Source organism: Elephas maximus, chromosome 8 (genome assembly GCF_024166365.1).
Source record: "Elephas maximus indicus isolate mEleMax1 chromosome 8, mEleMax1 primary haplotype, whole genome shotgun sequence".
NCBI classification, from domain to species: Eukaryota; Metazoa; Chordata; class Mammalia; order Proboscidea; family Elephantidae; genus Elephas; species Elephas maximus.
Window position 1 is genome coordinate 107,276,551 of NC_064826.1, and position 17,570 is coordinate 107,294,120.

The 17,570-nt window shown below is 44.8% G+C and overlaps 2 protein-coding genes across 7 annotated transcripts in view; one reads left to right on the forward strand and one right to left on the reverse strand.

Moving 5' to 3' along the window:
* Window positions 1-8,386, reverse strand: part of EGFR (epidermal growth factor receptor) — a 225,495-nt gene extending 217,109 nt beyond the window's left edge. Inside the window, exon 1 of one of the 2 annotated variants that reach the window (XM_049893449.1) lies at window positions 8,270-8,386. In XM_049893449.1, coding sequence (XP_049749406.1) covers window positions 8,270-8,357 — 88 coding nt within the window. In that variant the 5' untranslated portion in view covers window positions 8,358-8,386. Of the gene's footprint in view, window positions 1-773; window positions 7,742-8,269 lie in introns of those variants that run through there. The other variant, XM_049893450.1, reaches the window with a different exon arrangement.
* LOC126081505 (biorientation of chromosomes in cell division protein 1-like 1) overlaps window positions 7,649-17,570 on the forward strand; it is a 37,030-nt gene continuing 27,108 nt past the window's right edge. For 2 of the 5 annotated variants that reach the window (XM_049893467.1, XM_049893466.1), the window contains exon 1: window positions 7,649-8,197. In XM_049893467.1, the coding sequence (XP_049749424.1) occupies window positions 7,996-8,197 (202 nt within the window). In that variant the 5' untranslated portion in view covers window positions 7,649-7,995. Of the gene's footprint in view, window positions 8,198-8,406; window positions 8,498-10,401; window positions 16,791-17,570 lie in introns of those variants that run through there. The other 3 variants (XR_007518412.1, XR_007518410.1, XR_007518411.1) reach the window with 2 other exon arrangements.

The following is a 17,570-nucleotide window of genomic DNA, read 5'->3' on the forward strand; positions in this document are numbered from 1 at the left end:
GTGAAATAGTCACGTTGGCTTTTTGTTATCCATCTTAGGGACAAATCATGTAGTTGGACAGAATGTCATAGCTATCAGCTCTAATCCAAATGCTAGCTCAACTCTAGTTCAATTCTCCACACCTGGTTGGTACTGAAAGCAACGCGCACTGAATGGTTGCACAACTCGAAGACTGTAATCAATGTCACTGAATTGTACATGTAGAAACCGCACGTCCTGCCTCATACAGTCTCAACAACAAATAAAACAAATTATAATATAGAAAAACAACGTATATTTTTATTTTAAAATGTAAAATATGTCACCTCTCAGGCACTTTACTTTTGACATTGTGAGTTTTCTTGTAATCAGACAAAGAAACCACGCAGAAAATTCTGAAACTTTAGCATCGGCTATGATAAGACAGTCATGTGTACAGAGATGACTAGACATGCAGGCCTTAATAAAGAAGCCCCAGGTCTACAAGTATTTTCTCATTTTTTTTCCCTTTGCTGGCAGACCAGGCAAAATTCTCATCATTTCTTCAAGGCCCAGCTGACTGTTCTCTTTTTGAGGAGTTGCCCCCATCGCAGAGGCAGAATTAATCTGCCTCCATTCTACACTTCGACTGAAATGGCAAACCATATCCATCGCAAAACACAGCATTACAGTGAGTTGTTCTGTTGAGTTGCGAGTTATGTCCTCCCTCCTCAATCCTTCCAAAATGAGAGTCCTTTGAGGATAAGCAATTATCTTGTTCCACTTGTATACCCAGAACTCCTCAGGAGACTTACATGTAGTTTATCAGTGGTTCTTAAACTTTGGTGCATCAGAATCTTCTGGAAGGCTTCTTGTTCACAGGCTGTGGGCTCCATCCCTGGAGTACCTAATTCAGCAGGTGGACTGAAGTCCCTGGATGGTGCAAAGGGAGTTAGTGTGCTGGGCTGTTAACCAAAAGGTTGAAGGTTTGAGTCCACCCAGAGTTGCCTCGGAAGAAAGAGCTGGCAATCCACTTCCCCCCCCCCAAAAAAAAAACAGCCACTGAAAACCCTGGAGAGCACAGTTCCATTCTGACATACACGCGGTCACCATGAGCCAGAATCGACTCGATAGCAGCTGGTTACTAGTCGGGGCAGAGACCACGTATCATTTCTATCAAGTTCCGGGTGCAGCAGCACCCACACTTGGAGACCCACTGTAGTAACTTCTAATGGATCAATTCAGGAAAAAAATATGCAACGTTGGAATTGATTTACTAATGAAATCTAAAACTTGTCCTGCACCTTGAAGAGTCTCATGAAGTGATTATGAACTAGGGGTGTGAGAACAACAACGTTTCTTCTCTGCTACAAACCACAGACAACACAATTCAGCAGAATCACATAGGGAGCTTTAAAATCTGTGTACGCCTGGGCTTCGTTCCCCAGAAGTTCTGTTCCCCCTGGTCTGGGGTGTGGCCAGGCATTCTGTCTTTCCAAATCTCCTCAGGTGATCCTCAGGTATAGCCAAGGTGGAAAAGCCATCGCTTTAAAAACCAAAACAAAACAAAAATCTCTCATTGTCTTTTTTTGGGTTCGTTGCTAACGTACGAAATTGAGCAATCTGCTGTCATCTTAATTAAGAAATAGGGGGATTTTCTTTTGCAGATTTGCAGCAATATACAAGTGGTATGATTTCCAACATACTTATATACCAGTTTTTTTCCAACCATAGCAGTCCAGCCCAGAAAGAAGTTGGTAATCTAGAACCCGTGCACAGCTCAATACTGATGGTGAGAGTGAGCATGGAACTGGTGGAAATAGGAGGTTGCTAATGGGGCCAGGGGCTGTCCTATGGCCAGAGACAGTACCTCCAACTGCAACAGCTAAGAAAATGACAATTCGAGGTCATACTACTCTCTTGGACTCCAGACCTGTATATTCTACTGTCTCCTGGACTTCTCTCCTTGAGCATTTCAAATTCAATACATCTAAAAGCTGAATTCATATTTGCTTCCTTTCCCTTCCTTCCCCCTCAACTGAATCTACTTCTCCTGAACGATTCTCAGTCTCTGTCACTGGATTCAGTATCTACCCAGGCTTCCAAGTCTGAAGTCTGCGTGCCTTACTGGATCCTCTATTTTGTATACTCCTTCTGTACAATCATCCAGCAGTCCTACCTCCAGATCAGCCCTGAGTCGCTTGTTCTGATCCTCACTGCTCCTGCTTCATCATCTCTTGCCTGCAATAGTCACCAACCTTGCTGTTTCCACTGGTGCCCCCTACAATCCACCTCCCACATTGCTGCTACGGTCATCTTTCTAAAATGCCAAACATATCAATCAGGCTCCTTCCTCACTTAGAACGGAGTGGTGGCTCCGTTTCACACAGAACAGAATCCAAAACCACAGTGAGGACAACGAAGGTCTCTATGAGCTGCAGCCTCGTCATTCACCCCTACTCCTGGGACTCCGACTCTTTCCCTCGCACTGAGTTACTAGTGTCTTGTCCCACCTTAATCATCCTGGTGCTTATATAATGCCCTTCACATCCTATTCCTTGGGGAAATAATTACAGCTCTCTGAAGTCTCAAATGATCAATTCCTTCCTTCTGGGGCTAGACCTGGCCCCTTCACCAGGTAGAACTAACAGCAAACGCTGATCTCCAAAGACTTCGTTTGTCCTGTGTAGATGCTGAGACACTTTTTCACACATACTATCTCTAGATCTCTCTTTCCCTAACTGACTAACAAGTGTTAAGTCTGATTTATCCCTGCATCACAAAATACAGATGGAACAGAGCAAATCTCTGGACTTGGTTCAAACATAATAAAAAAAAAAAAAAATGCAAATAAACACCTGAATTGTAATAGGTACCAAAACTTGTCCTTATACTTGAAGGACTGATAGCAGTTGTTGCCTTATTTCATTATTCACATTATGTCAGAATCACATGGAGAGGAAAGGGATGATGGTCTATTGGTAAAAGGGCGGGGGTAGTTTGCAATTGTACAAGGCATTCTCATCTAATGATTAGTCCCTTAAATTGCAATTCTAGGCTCTTGCTAATGAGAAATTCCAGGTGTATTCAGAAAGGGCACATGGACTCTGGGTCTTTCCCTGAAAACCCACCAGGAAGGGATATAACTGGAGCAAAGAGGGAAATTCTATCCCCTCACGCAGCTCTCAAAAACTACTTTCTGAAACAAGCTGCTGAAATTTGGTAGGAGTAAAATTTATCCTAAGCATATGCAATTCACAGATGCTTAGTCAACAGGACCAGGCATTTGGTAGTGTTCTTTAGTGCCTTCAGAGATTAAAATGCAAAATACAGCACTTAGCTTCTAACTGGGCTTAGCAAACATGCCCCACTACTCACTGGCACCAACCACCCCTCCTGCTCCCAGCTGGCTCAGAAAAAAAAAAAAAAAAAAAACCCAAATCCATTGCATTCAACTCAGTTTTGACTCATAGTGACCTATGGGACAGAGCAGAACTGTCCCATAGGGTTTTCAAGGAGTCGCTGGTGGATTTGAACTGCCGACCTTTTGGTTAGCAGCTGAACACTTAATGACTGCACCACCAGGGCCCCAGCGGGCTCAGAGAGCTTTCTAAACAACTGACTTGAGTGTGTCTATCTAAATGTGGAGGAAGGACGCTTTACCTAATCTAACAACTCTGAAAAAGTGAAAACTTCAGTCAAACCAGGTATCTGACATAGTCTCAAAGCCTGGATCCTTGCTGGAATTCAAACAAACCAGCGTGTGCCCATCGGCTGGATGGCAGACAATCTTGAGATGCCATCCAAAGAGGTAATTGCTGAGACTTTCTTAGAAAAGAGAATCCTTTTGGAGGAAAATGAAAAAGAAGGTATGAGCATAAACTCTGATGTAAACTGAGAATGGTCTACCAGGATAAGCTTAGGTTTTCAGTCTATTCTTATGTGTTCATGGTTCACCTGCACTTCTTATTGCTGTTAGCTGCCCTAGAGTTAGTTCTAAATCACGGTGACCTTATGTATAACCGGGGAACACGGCCTGGTCCTGTGCCATCTTCATGATCATTCAATCCGTTGTATATAATTACTCAAGTAACTGCACTTACAAGATCAAATCAAAACATACACACACATACAGCTTTCACATGGCAGCAGCCAAATCTTTTGCAGGGGCCAAATTATTTCCCAGGTGGTTCCTTCGACAGGCTAAACGTCCTCAACACTCTGACAGGCTAAATGTCCTCAACACTCTGACAGGCTAAATGTCCTCAACACTCCGATCCCATCTCTGTTTCAGGGCCTGAGGCACAATCCTGGTGCTAACTTCCCTTAAAAATCCTCCACTGCCTTTAAATTAAGAGTTAGTCGGCCACTCCCATTAAAAAATTTTCGGACTTGTTGCTGGTCCTGGAGCTTAGATCAAAGAAAAAGCAGACAGTATTTTCTTTTTAAACAGGGCAGACTGAATCCTTTATCTTCACTGACACTACCTTTGAAAACATTTCAAAACACATTAGTGCTGTCACGTGGACAATGTCTCATTACCAAGTACAAAGGATTATGGCAATCTGCTCCTTCGAACTTCAAAATGAATTTTTGAAAAATTATGAATTATGAAACTAAATTGATGAAGTCAGACATGACTGTCGAAAGCCTAGTGGAGCCATCAGCCAGTTACTGTGCCGGTCTGTGCTACACTGGTACAAACACAGACAGACACAGGAATGACGGTCTTCTTTTCAGATTTGAAAACCAATTGAGTAATACTTGTTGTTGGGTGCCATTGGGTCAATTCTGACTCATAGTGTGACCCTACATGACACAGTAGAACTGCCCTATAGGGCTTCCTAAGCTGAAATCTTTATGGGAGCAGATCGCCAGGTTTTTTCTCCTGAGGAGCTGCTGGTGGTTTCAAACTGCCCATCTTTTGGTTAGCAGGCCAGAGCTTAACCATTGTGCCACCCGGGCTCCTTGACTAATAATCAGTGGTCTAAAGAATCACACTTCCAGAAGCACCAGTAGAAATCATTAAGACTACTACAGCTCCCCTTCTTCCTTCTCCCTTCTGGATTCAGAAACAAGGCCTCAGAAGCCTGGAGCTGTGAAATGACTTGTCTACCCTCACTGCGAGATGGAATGAGAAGACAAGCCTCCTGCCTTCCAGGCCCAGGCTGGGCTTCCTTAGATCTGATCTGCTTGGAGAAAGGAGTGCTGGTTCTCCACTTTGAGCACACTGCAAAACCCCTGGCTTTGATTGTTTTTCTTTAATATTGCCCCCAGGGGTCAGGCCCAGAATGTCTTTAGAGGTGGGGCCAGAACAGGCTTACTTCTACAAAGCTCACTTGGTGCAGAATTACTGCATCCCAGGAGGACCACCTCAGATCTAGAGCACCACCTTTACCTCTCCATTTTGCAAGAGCAAAAGGCTTGCTCGACAACCCTCGAGCAATCTCCATGTTCACTGTTTAATTTGGTGACTGAGCTGCCGCCATAAAAGGCGGCCAGAGTGACTACTGAATAACTGTGAGCAGGAGTCTGGACCACTGAACAAGAAGACGTTTGTTTCAAGTTTCAGACAAGGGGCCCATCTTAATGAGCCTGTTCACCGTTCCTTCTCCTTCCCCTTCCAGCATCTGACATTAGACATTCACACACACCTGACCTAACTCTCCTAAAACCAGAGCTCACACAAGGCAGTGGAGTTCGCTGGTTGAGGGAGGGCTCAGGAGCCAGAAAGCCTGAGTTCGAATCCTGGCTCTGTTCCTACCACCTGTGGGAAAGTCACTTTACTCTCTGTGCCTTCTGTTTACCCATACACAGAGAATATCCAACTTTTATGCTTGATATGAGGATTAAAAAGGCACTTAAAACAGTGTCCGATAGTACTCAGCTGTAAGTGTTGAAGACATCATCTTAGAAACAACAAAAACCCTCACCAAAATGAGTAAATCTTGAACAAAAACTGAGTGTATTTGATTTATATGGGCCTTTAACAATTTTTCTAGAAAGACCTCACCTCATTTTCAATAATTTGCCCCTTAAAAGGTAGTCTTTTTATGTTCCTTCCACAGAACATTTGCGTACTCTCACGGTTTTAGCCATGAACATTCTGTTTTAAGTGAATTTGGACAAACAAACCAATTAAAGGGTATTTATGTTTTTTTCTCAGAACAAATCTCCAGGCACTAATAGTAGTGTTCAAAGCAGTAACATCAAAGGGCCGTGAGCATTTCTGGAGTGAAAAAAGTGATGAGTTGAAGGCACTCTTGGAGGTTAGGGGTTCTCAGGAAAAGAGACAAAGATATAGCCTCCTAAGAGGACTCTACAGTCTGCTGGCTGCGCGGAACAGGATCCCAGCCTCCTGTGCATCACAGGTAGGGAAGAGAGGAAGGGCTTCCCCCTCAGGTATATGAGGAAAATGCTTTCCACCGGCAGCCTCATCAGAAAAAAAATAATCCATTGTTACCGACATCATCCTCTATCTCCTACATTTTGCAAGATTATTAAAATGCCAGGTGTTCCAAGAGAGCTCTTTACACTGGCAGGTAATCTTTCCGGAGATTTTACCAATCTTTCCTCTATGCCAGTGGTTCCCGAACGCGGCTGCCCAATAGAATCCCTTGAGGATTGTGTTAAAAACCCAGGTGCCCAGGTCTCATCCCAGACCAATTTAATCAGGATGCTTGGGGGTGGGTGGGAGCCAGACATCGTTTTTGTTTTGTTTTTAGGTAATTCCAAACGTGCAAGGAAGTTTGGGAAGCACCCCTCTATGCCTTAACCCTCCCCAGCAAATCACTCACCGCCAAACCCCAACTCCCTTTACGGATGACATCAACAGCAAGTACGGACCTGACTTCTGGAACAAGGGCTTCTTGATTTTGAAATTGTGCAATTAAACTTCTGAGGCATGTTTCTTGTGTCAGGTGGGTTTATGGTCGGTAGTCGCGAAGCCAAATTCGCTCATGTTCCGTCTGGACATTTGGCACACAGGACCATGAGCATCAATCCTTTTTTTTTTTTTTTTTTCTTTTTTTTAAATTAAATTTACTCTTTTGGTTGGACCAGTGTCAAGTTCATCAAAAAGCAAAAAGTAACACTCGAAAGAGAAAATCTCGGGTTTTGAGGAGAAAAGTTTGCTGGGAGCTCTACTTTGAAAAACCGTGGGATCCCGGCCGGGAGGAAGGTCGGTCTCTGTGCGGTTTGTCACAAGAACCCAGCTGTCTTGTAGCCGCCGGCGCAACCACTCGGTCCAGCTCCACCACAAAGTCGTGAGAAGGCGGCCGAAGAGCTGCCCAGGTGGAGGACAAACCTTGGGAGTCCCCAGGAATTGGCCACCTAACTAGACGCGGCGCTGGTGCCCAGGAGGGAGCTCCGGGCTGGCAGGGAGCCCTAATGCCAGGGCGCACCTTGCCCAGCGGGAGGATGGCACGCAGGGCGAGCAGCGGGGGTCCGCGCCCAAGGAACCGCGCTCGGACCCAAGCCCCCTTTTCACAGATGAGGACGTTAGACCCCGCCCCTCGTCGCCACAGGTAGGTAGTTACAGAGGCGAGTTCTCTGAGCCTCCAAGGTCAAGGCTGCAGCTCCACACCCGAGACAAGAGCTTGCAGAGACCTGCGAGCAGAGTCCGGACCCAAGCTGGCGGGGCCAAGTCCTGCAAGGGGACTTCAGTGTTTGACGGGGGTGAAGGGAAGGGGAAAAGTGTCCGCTCGGGAAACCGCCTGTCCCAAGAGGTTGAAGAAGTGGGCGGGATTCCCGCAGGTCCTTCCTCAACTTTCTCCAGCTCGGCGGTCTAAGCGGGTGGGACGCGCCCTCCCCTCTGGCCGCTCCGGCTTCCCGGTGCGCGTCCCCCAGCCCTGCCGCGCCCCCTCGGCGCACGTGCCGGAACGCCAGCCCGCAGCCACTGGCACCAGAGCTGCCCAGCACATAGCCCGCACCAAGTTTTCCCCTTCGGACCCGCCTCCAGCCGCCCGCCCGGGGCAGGAGAGCAGAAGAGTAAGGAAAGAAAGTTGCGACTGCCCTGGGGGCGCCTGAGCTCCGGCGATGGTTCCCACTCCGCGCCCGCAGCCCCGCTGCCCTGCACGGTGCGCTTCCCTGCTCTGGCCGCCCGCAGACTCGCCCAGCCCAGAAACGAAACGTCCAGTTCCTCCCACGGTCCCGGCCAGAAGCGCAGCTGATCTTCAAGGAAACAGGAAAGGAGGGGCAGGAGCGGCGGGACCCGGAGCTGGTGCGCCGGCTGCGTGGGGTAGGCGGGCTGCGCGGGGTCGGAAGCGCGTCGCGGGTGCTAGCGCGAGGTGGCGGCGGAACACGCCCTTACCTTTCTTTTCCTCCAGCGCCCAACTCGCCTGGAAGTGCGTAGCCAGCAGCACCAGGAGCGTGGCACCGACTGCCCCGGAGGGTCGCATTGCTGTCCCCGAAGCGCTTGTTCCTGGTCTCCCCAATTAATCCGGGACCGAGTCAGGCGGCCGTGCGCGGTGGCTGCGGCTCCTGGCCGCCCAGCGGCGGTGGCGGCAGCGGCGAGGCGGGGACTCAGGCGAACGCAGAGGTAGCCTGTCGTCGGGTCCGGGAGTGCGGCGGTCGCCGGGGCTCGCTTGGGACTCTAGCAGCCCCAGCCACAGGCGCGCACGCAGTAGCGGGGGCGGAGGCTGCTGCTACCGCGCCGCGCCGGGGGCTGCCCAGACGTCGAGCTCGCGTGGGCGGGGGCGCGGGGAGGCAGGGCGGGAGGAGGAGGGACCAGGAGGAGAAAGAGGAGGGATCGCGAGGAGCAGAGGAGGAGGAGAATGGGAGGAGTGGGGGGGAAGAACCAGCAGCTAGCACCGAAGGCAGGCAGTAGCAGAGAGGTGGCGGCGGCGGTAGCCCCTGCGGGGTGCGGTGTGCTGGAGCGGAGCGCCCTTCCCGGCACGCGCGTGTTTGGACTTCGCGGATGCCCTTCCCAATGAGTTAATTTCCGAGTGGGGGCGTTCCCTGCGCTGTCCCTTAGGACCTGATTCTCGGGAACTGGCTCTGTTGTCTCCGTGGCCCGGTTTCCGTCAAGCCAAGTCTAACAGGGCACGCAGTATCCCCCTTACCAGTTTCTTTCCTTCCAACTTGCAGAGCAAACTTGTACCAGCCCCGGACTAACTGGCAGAGCCTGGGGCCAAGGCCGGATAATGGCACGGATGGGGAAACCACCTCTTTATTCTGGTTCCCAACTCCCCCCTCCTGGGGTCCTAGCGAAGGTCAGAGGCCAGCCTGGCAGCGAAGGCTTTCTTGCTGCGCTCGCCTGGCAGGGTGCCAGGCGTCGGAGATGGATCTCTCAAGTCCCAGAGTCCTTTAGATTTCGTCAAGCACTGTCAAAACGGTCTGAAATGCAGGCACCCGAGTGAATACCCTGGAAGCCCGCAGCGTATCATATGCCAGGAACCAGCCAGTGGTACTTGGAAAGCAAATGCTGCAAATTACTTAGCTGAAGTGAAGCACGTAGAATAATTGCTTGACAGAAGTACTCGGGGAGATACTTTTAGAGAAGTTAGGTGCTTCACTGCCCCTAGACTGCAAAGTAACTCAAGCAGGAGAAACCCCGAAGGAAATTCACTAGCAAATTCCCCTACAGTAGAAACGCCCTCCAGCCCTATTCTACAACCAGATACCCTCCTCTCCTCACAAGACTCACTAGCAATATTTAGGTTTGGTTTAATTCTGATATCCCTTCCCTCCTCCCTCCTCCCTTGTGATTAAGCAGGAATCACAAAACCTAAATTAAGTGTAGCTTAAAACCGGACCAAAGTTCATGGGTAGCACAGACGTTTTAGCACTGAACTATTAACTGAAAGCTGGTAACTGAAAGTTGGTGGTTAGAACACACCCAGAGATGCCTGGGAAGAAGGGCCTGGTGATCTGCTCCAGAAAGGTCACAGCCTTGAAAACCTTATATGCAGTTCTACTGTGACACACGCGGAGTCACCATGAGTCCGAATGGACTCAATGGCAACTGATTTGAGACCAGACCTTTTCAGTCGCTGGAGCTTTGCACTTTTCCTTCCCATCATATATGACTCCAAATTCTATTTCATAGTATCCTGGAAATTTGTTAGGTCAGGTATCTCCAAAATTTCTGCTTGGTCAAAAAAATTCTGCAGCCTATATTAACGTGCACCTTATATTAACAAGTATTGCTAAGCCTCTAGTATTTCCCATATCAAATCTAAGAAAGGTATATCAACTTTCCTAACACAAGCTGTTCATTCTCTTTACCAGCTATTACATCTTCCACTTCCAGAACAATCCCTCGTTCTGTTTGAATAACTGCCTCTTGGTCTATGTACAGGTTCTGCATGAGCACACTTAAGTGTTCTGGAATTCCCATTCTTTGCAATGTTATTCATAATTTGTTATGATCCACACAGTCTAATGCATTTGTGTAGTCAACAAAACACAGGTAAACATCTTTCTGGTCTTCTCTGTTTTCAGAATTATACTCCCAAAAAAGACATGTTAAAGTCCTAACTCCTGGTACCTGTGAACATGACCTTGCTTGGAAATACTAAGGGTCTTTGAAGATATTATCAGTTAACATGAGGTCATACTGGAAGAAAGGTCCTAATCCAATCTGAGTGGTGTCCTTATAAAAAAGGAGAAGAAACACAGAGACACAAAGGAAGGATGTTCATGTAAGGATGCATCTACACTTCAAGGAACTCCTGGTGCTGCCGGAAGCTGGGAAAGAAGCAAGCATCTTCCCCTAGAGACTTTGAAGGAAGCATGCGCTGAATGATATGTTGATTTGGAATCTCGGCGTGCAGAACTGTCAGACAATAAATTTCTGCTCTGGTTAAAGAGCCATGACTACTAACAAAAAGGTCAGCAGTTCGAATCCACCAGCCCATCCTTGGAACCTCTATGGGGCAATTCTACTCTGTCCTCTAGGGTCACTATGAGTCGGAATTGACTTGACCGCAAGGGATTTAGTTATTTTAGTTCTAGCCACCCAGCTTATGGTATTTTGGTACAATAGCCCCAGGAAACTAAGGTACCACCTACAAATGGGAAACTTCTTTAAATTTATTTTTGTTTGGCCCTGACGGGCAGTTTTCCTCTTAAAAGAGATTTCTGAGGCTTTTAAGAGTTCAGTCAGAAATTGAGAACTGCCTGTCTGGAAAAGAAGGAACATGGTGATGAAGACCTCTGAAATCATGCACTCTGTGGGAGAGGAGAAGAAACTGGGTTATTTGGCAGAAGGAAGATTTTAACTTGCATTCAGAGGTCAGCCAGGATTAATGAGGGGGGAAAAAAGTAGTAGATTTCACAATAAAAAATGAATGTATCTTTTAGAAACTACTGGAACTATCTAAAAGTGGAATGAACTGCCCTGGAGTAGAATGGGTTTCTCCATCCTAAGAAAGATATTTACCCTGGGGCAATTCTAAGTACTGAACTAGATTCCTTCCAATCTTAACATTTCATAAAATCTTGCACTTTCCATTTAAATGCCTGTGCAGTTATCTTTTCTAAGGGTATGTATAAGAAGACACAAGAAGCTGGTAGCAAGGGTTCCCTCAGGGGAGGAGAACTAGGTGACTGGTGGCCAGGGGTAGAAGGGGGACTTATTTTTCAAATATATATCCTTTCATGCCTTTGGAATTTTGTACTGTGAGCATGCACCGCCTGTCTCTGTAAGGTCATGGTCAATGACCTCAGCATGGCCCCCTGCAGAGGTTCGTGGGTACTCATGTTGTTGTTGCTTTTAGGTGCCATTGACTCTGCTCTGACTCATAGCGACCTTATGTATAACAGAACTAAACATTGCCTGGTCCTGCGCCATCTTCACAATAGTAGGTATGTCTGAGCCCATTGTTGTAGCCACTGTGTCAGTTTATCTTGTTGAGGGCCTTCCTCTTTTTTGCTGACCCTCTACTTTACCAAACACCGTGTTCTGTCCCAGGGATTGGTCTCTCCCGGTAATACGTCCACAGTAAGCAAGACAAAGCCTTGCCATCCTCGTGTCTAAGGATCATTCTGGCTGTACTTCCTCCAAGACAGATTTGTTCATTCTTCTGGAAGTCCTTGATATATTCAATATTCTTTGCCAACACCATAATTTGAATATGTCAATTCTTTTTCAGTCTTCCTTATTCATTGTTCAGCTTTCTCATGCATTTGAGGCAATTGAAAATACCATGGCTTGGGTTACGTGCACCTTAGTCACCAAAGTGACATCTTTGCTTTTTGAGATTTTAAAGAGATGTTTTGCAGCAGATTTGCCCAATGCAATACGTCGTTTGATTTCTTGACTGCTGCTTCCATGGGCATTGATTGGTGATCCAAGCGAAATGAAATCCTTAACAACTTCGATCTTTTCTCCATTTGTCGTGATCTTGCTTATTGGTCCAGTTGTTAGGATCTTTGTTTTCTTTATGTTGAGGTGTAATCCATACTGAAGGCTCTAGTCTTTGTAAGTGCTTCAAGTACTTTTGGCAAGCAAGGTTGTGTCATCTGCATATCACAGGCTGTTAACGATTCTTCTTCTAGCCCTGATACCACATTCCTCTTCATATAGTCCAACTTCTTAGACTATTTGCTCAGCAAACAGATTGAATAAGTATGGTGAAAGGATACGACCCTGGCACACATCTTCTCTGATTTTAAACCATGCAGTATTCCCTTGTTCTGTTTGAATAAATACATGCCTCTTGATCTATGTACAGGTTCTGCATGAGCACACTTAAGTGTTGGGGAATTCCCATTCTTTCCCTGTTGTCCGTAATTTGTTATGATCCATGCAGTCGAATGCCTTTGTGTAGTCAATAAAACACGGGTAAATATCTTTCCGGTCTTCTCTGCTTTACGTCAAGATCCATCTGACGTTAGCAATAATATTCTTTGTTCCACATCATCTTCTGAATCCAGCTTGAATTTCTGGCAGTTCCCTGTGAGTGTATTGCTCCAGCTGGTTTTAAATTATCTTCAGCAATATTTTCCTCATGGTAGAAGGGTTTTATGCCTTTATGGTTCCTTACCCCACTTATTTCCTCCTGGTGAGTTTGTACTTGACAGTCAGCAGAGATCCATTCCTTTCAGAGCATGAAAGAAGCAGCTTTCCTTTCAGGGGTAAGATTCTGACTCAAAACTGCTGAGGCCATTTTACCCTTTGGCATTTGTATTTTTCATTTTTTCTAGGGTGGAAGGTTATGTTGTTGTTGTTGTTAGGTGCCATTGAGTCAATTCTGAGTCATAGTCACCCTGTGTACAACAGAATGAAACACTGCCCAGTTCTGCACCATTGTTGCAGACACTGTGTCAATCCATCTCGTCAACGGTCTTTCTCTTTTTTCCTGACCCTCTACCTTACCAAGCATGTTGGCCTTCTCCAGGGACTGGCCCCTCCCGATAACATGTCTAAAGTTCTTGAGTTGAAGTCTCGCCATCCTCACTCCCAAGGAGCACTCTGGCTGCACTTCTTCCAAGACAGATTTGTTTGTTCTTCTGGGAGTTCATGGTATATTCAATATTCTTCACCAACACCATAACGCAAAGGCATCAATTCTTCAGTCTTCCTTATTCAGGAATAAGATGCTAACTCAAAACTGCTGAGGCATTTTACCCTTTGTCATTAGTATTCCTCATTTTCTCTAGGGTTGAAGATCACGCAATGTCGGAAAAGCAAGATCTTGTTTTCAAGGGCTAGTTTTTTGGCATTGTTGAGATGTTTGTTAATTACTTTGTATAGGGACCTTGTAGGGAGTTTCTGGACTCCGTGCAGTGCTTTACCCATGTTTAAGATTTTACAATCAAGATAAAATAATTTTGTCCAAGTCGTCACTACTTGTCTCACGGATAATTGTAACTAGAAGCATGAGCCTCAAGGTTGCAACTGGTGGCCTACAGACCAAGTTCAAGACATGATATACTTTTGTGTGGCCCACTCAGTGTTTCTTTTAATGTAATTAATAATAACATTTAAAAACCAGGAGATTTCACATTTCAAACGTGAATTTTTTGTTTCTCTTGAAAAAGGGAAAGGGTTGGCCACTTGGGTTTGCTTTCATGCAAGCTGGCAATTGGCTGGATGTTATCTGGCTTCTTTAGAAAGGCCAAGTCTCCAGTTCACAACGTCCACACCAAGCTTGATTCACTCTTTTATGTGATAGAGTTTGCAGCTTCTATGAGTCTAGATCAAGAGCTACCACCTGGCTAAGTAACGGCACTGCCACGTGATAAGTATGCCCCTCATCTGTTTTTCCTCTCTTCCTTATCTTCTTTCCTCTGTCCAACTCATCCTCATCTCGTACTTGTGTATGCCTATGTATTTGTTGGTAGATTTTGGCCCATAAGCCATAAAACATTAGTTATCATGATAGATCTCCCTTCAAATGAACATATTTCAAATATAGAGTAATATAAAAATCCAAATGTGTACTATAGCTCATGATTATACCTTATCATTATTATGGTTGACATTCTTATAGGCATAATTTTTTTTACTCAATTAAATGTTATTGGGAAGAAAAGCAATCATGTTGTAGAGCAGAGGAAGCAGAGTCCATCTGTCAATTTATGGTAGATGCAGAATGACCACCATTTGAACTGGCTTTGGAGGAACCACCTCAGCATCCTCTCACATCTCCCCTAGGCTGATACTCTGGTGAATCTTGGGATTTCCCTGGATTTAGTAGAAGGGAGAGGAAGTAGAGTCTGGAAAAGAGATAAAAAACCAGAGCAGTCAAGGACCCTAAAAGGATTGGCAGTATATAATAAGACTTGGGATCACCTCCCACCCAATCAACTGAATGATCATTATTGTTTTCTGACAACCTGACAGACTAGGCCTCAGTATTCAATGACAATGACTAGATCAAAAGTCAAGCAGTCATACAAATGAGTTATAGAATCTCCAGAAGCTTCTGTCTGGTTTCTCATCTCACCATTCCCAGTTGGTGTTTTAAAATACTGAATGGTATTTAAAATACTAATGGTATACTGTACAAATTCTGACTCTAAGAATTTATGTAATTGGATCCAAGCTTTGTGCCTTGAAGATAATTCATTTAATCCAGAAAATTCAGGAGTAGGAGCTAGAGATTTAGGAGAGTGGCCAGACTAAATATGTTTATCTTACAGATTAACAAGTTTTTATATGGCTTGTCTATTAACTGTAATCATGACAGACCGTGCCCTTTATTAGGATATAACTGAAGAGATGTTTTAGCTATTTATGGTGTAACTAATGTTATTGTAAGTCTCACCTCATGTCATAAAGGTCATGTGGCAATGACCTGTTTTCAAGCTTAACGTTATTCCGAACAGGAATTCAGAACACTTCACAAGCTGGGAGAGAGTTGTGTAACTTTATTTTTCTTCATAAGAGATACAGATGCAGAGACTGAACATTTCATATATACTATGAAAAGAAAGAAAACTTTTTAGAAGAGATCTCTAGAAGTTTGATTCAAAGTGGCATTTTTAGATGGTAGTGACTCGACGGCACTGGGTGGTTTTTTAGTGTCTGGAGGACTGACAAGGTTAAGAATATTGTAGGTTAAAAATGATCAACAGGACTAGAGAAATCCAAAGTAAGATGGTTTTCTATTTCTGCAAATAAATTGAAAATCAGAGTCTCTTTCCAGGGCAAAAAAAAATAGGTAGCATAAATTCTTGTAGTTATTACTTACGTAGAACTGAGCCACAAAAAAGCCTGAGTCAATGAAACTTAGTTACGCAATGACCTGCTGGGTTCTCTGTCTCTGGGAGAGAGACTGGATTAATAAATAACATTTTAATACTAAATAAAACACCTAGGAATTTCCAGGGTTGTTTTTATTGAAATTCAAAGTTGGAATAAATGGCATGCATTCAATATTTATTTATTGAGAGCTTAGCATGGCTGGGGGTCCAGAGGTTAGTTACCAGTTCCTGCTCTCCCAGAACTTAGCCTGTGAAAAGCCATCTAGAATAGCCAGGCATATGTGTGTAAGGATAGAAACCTTCTTAGTCTTTCTTACTCATCAATGTAACTGATTTCCCAACATCACCAAAAAAAAAAAAAAAAAAGATGTTTTGCTATTCCACCCTAAAAATAAATGTCAGACATAACTAGTTAATGGTGATATAAAGGCTAGAATCTCAATACCTGCATTTATGTAAATTCCTGTGTCACTGGGGATTAGTGAGTTGTTCTGTCAGTGTGGCAGTAGGTTTTGTCACCTGGTAGAATCCTTTGGCAGGTGTGTACTGCTTTTCATTCTTAGTGGTCTCACTTGTTAAGAAGAGGCAAGTTAATTGTAGCCCAAATGGAGAAACGAAGACTATGTCATAGCTCCCCAGTGTCTGGTTTTCTGCCTGCAGGAGGATTTTATTTTCTGATCCCCTTGGACCTAAGTCACATGTTAATGGGATGGACACATGCCACTTTTGAGAAGTTCTAGAAAGTAGGGCACCCTTTGCCTTGCCACTTTTTCCTCTATCTTGTTGGCTGGTCATGTTCCAGAGTGGGCCCTTCCTCAGCCTGGGCCTAGAGTGAGAATGATGACAAGGAGCAGAGCTATCAGCCGGACACACAGACGACATCCATATGATGAACATGTAGTGTGAAGGAGAACAAACCTTTGTTAAGCCTCTGAGATTTTCAAGTGGTTTGTTACTCCACCATAATTTCTTATTTGTTATTGTTAGGTGCTGTCAAGTCAGTTCTGACTCATAGCAACCCTATAAGAGAGAGTAGGACTATAGGGTTCCCAAGGAGTGGCTGGTGGATTTGAACTGCCGACCTTTTGGTTAGCAGCCAAACTCTTAACCACTAGACCACCAGGGCTCCCGCTATAATTTAGTATACCTTAATTGATGCAAAAAGGTATTCAGCCCCTTGTTAAATGTTAAAATTATGTATTTTATATGTACTTTAAGTTATTTTTTATTTTTAATGTATCATCATTCATACATTATGTATTTCTATAACGTATATGTATTTATATTATGTGTATGTACGTACGTGTGCATGTGTATATATCTGTATCTATCTCTATATAAATACGTATAGGGAGAGAAATGATGGGAGGGAAGAAGGGAGAGAGAGTAGCATGGAGTAACCAAATGAATAAAAACCTAAAAACCAAACCCGTTGCAGTCGAGTTGATTCTGACTCATAGCGACCCTGTATGAATAGACACCTAAAAATGCCAGGGCTGTTTGCCATTAGTTAACTGTGAATTTGAGCAAGTTTTACTTTCCAGTCTCTCCAACCGAAAGCCTTAGTTTTTTCCTTCGTAAATTGGCATAAATTCTTGCCACGCAGGACTGTTAATGGCTTGAAATAATGACGTGAAAGCACCTATCACATAGTAGGCACTTGACAAAAACTCCTGCGTGGTGCGGATTTTAGAGCTGATGAATTGCATGTATAACATTCTTTCATTCCCCTGGAGACTTCCGAAGATCTCCTGTCTATGGAGACAGAGCAATAAAACAAACAGGGCTCATGGCTCAGCTCTGAGCCCAGCCGGAGTCCAGCCCATTGGATTTATCCTTCAATTAGTCTTTCTGGTCATATGAACAATCTAAAATAGAATTATCATTAACATTTTTAAAAAGAAGAACCCTTCAGCTTTGCAGTAGCACAATTTTACATCAATGATTTTTTCCCCCTG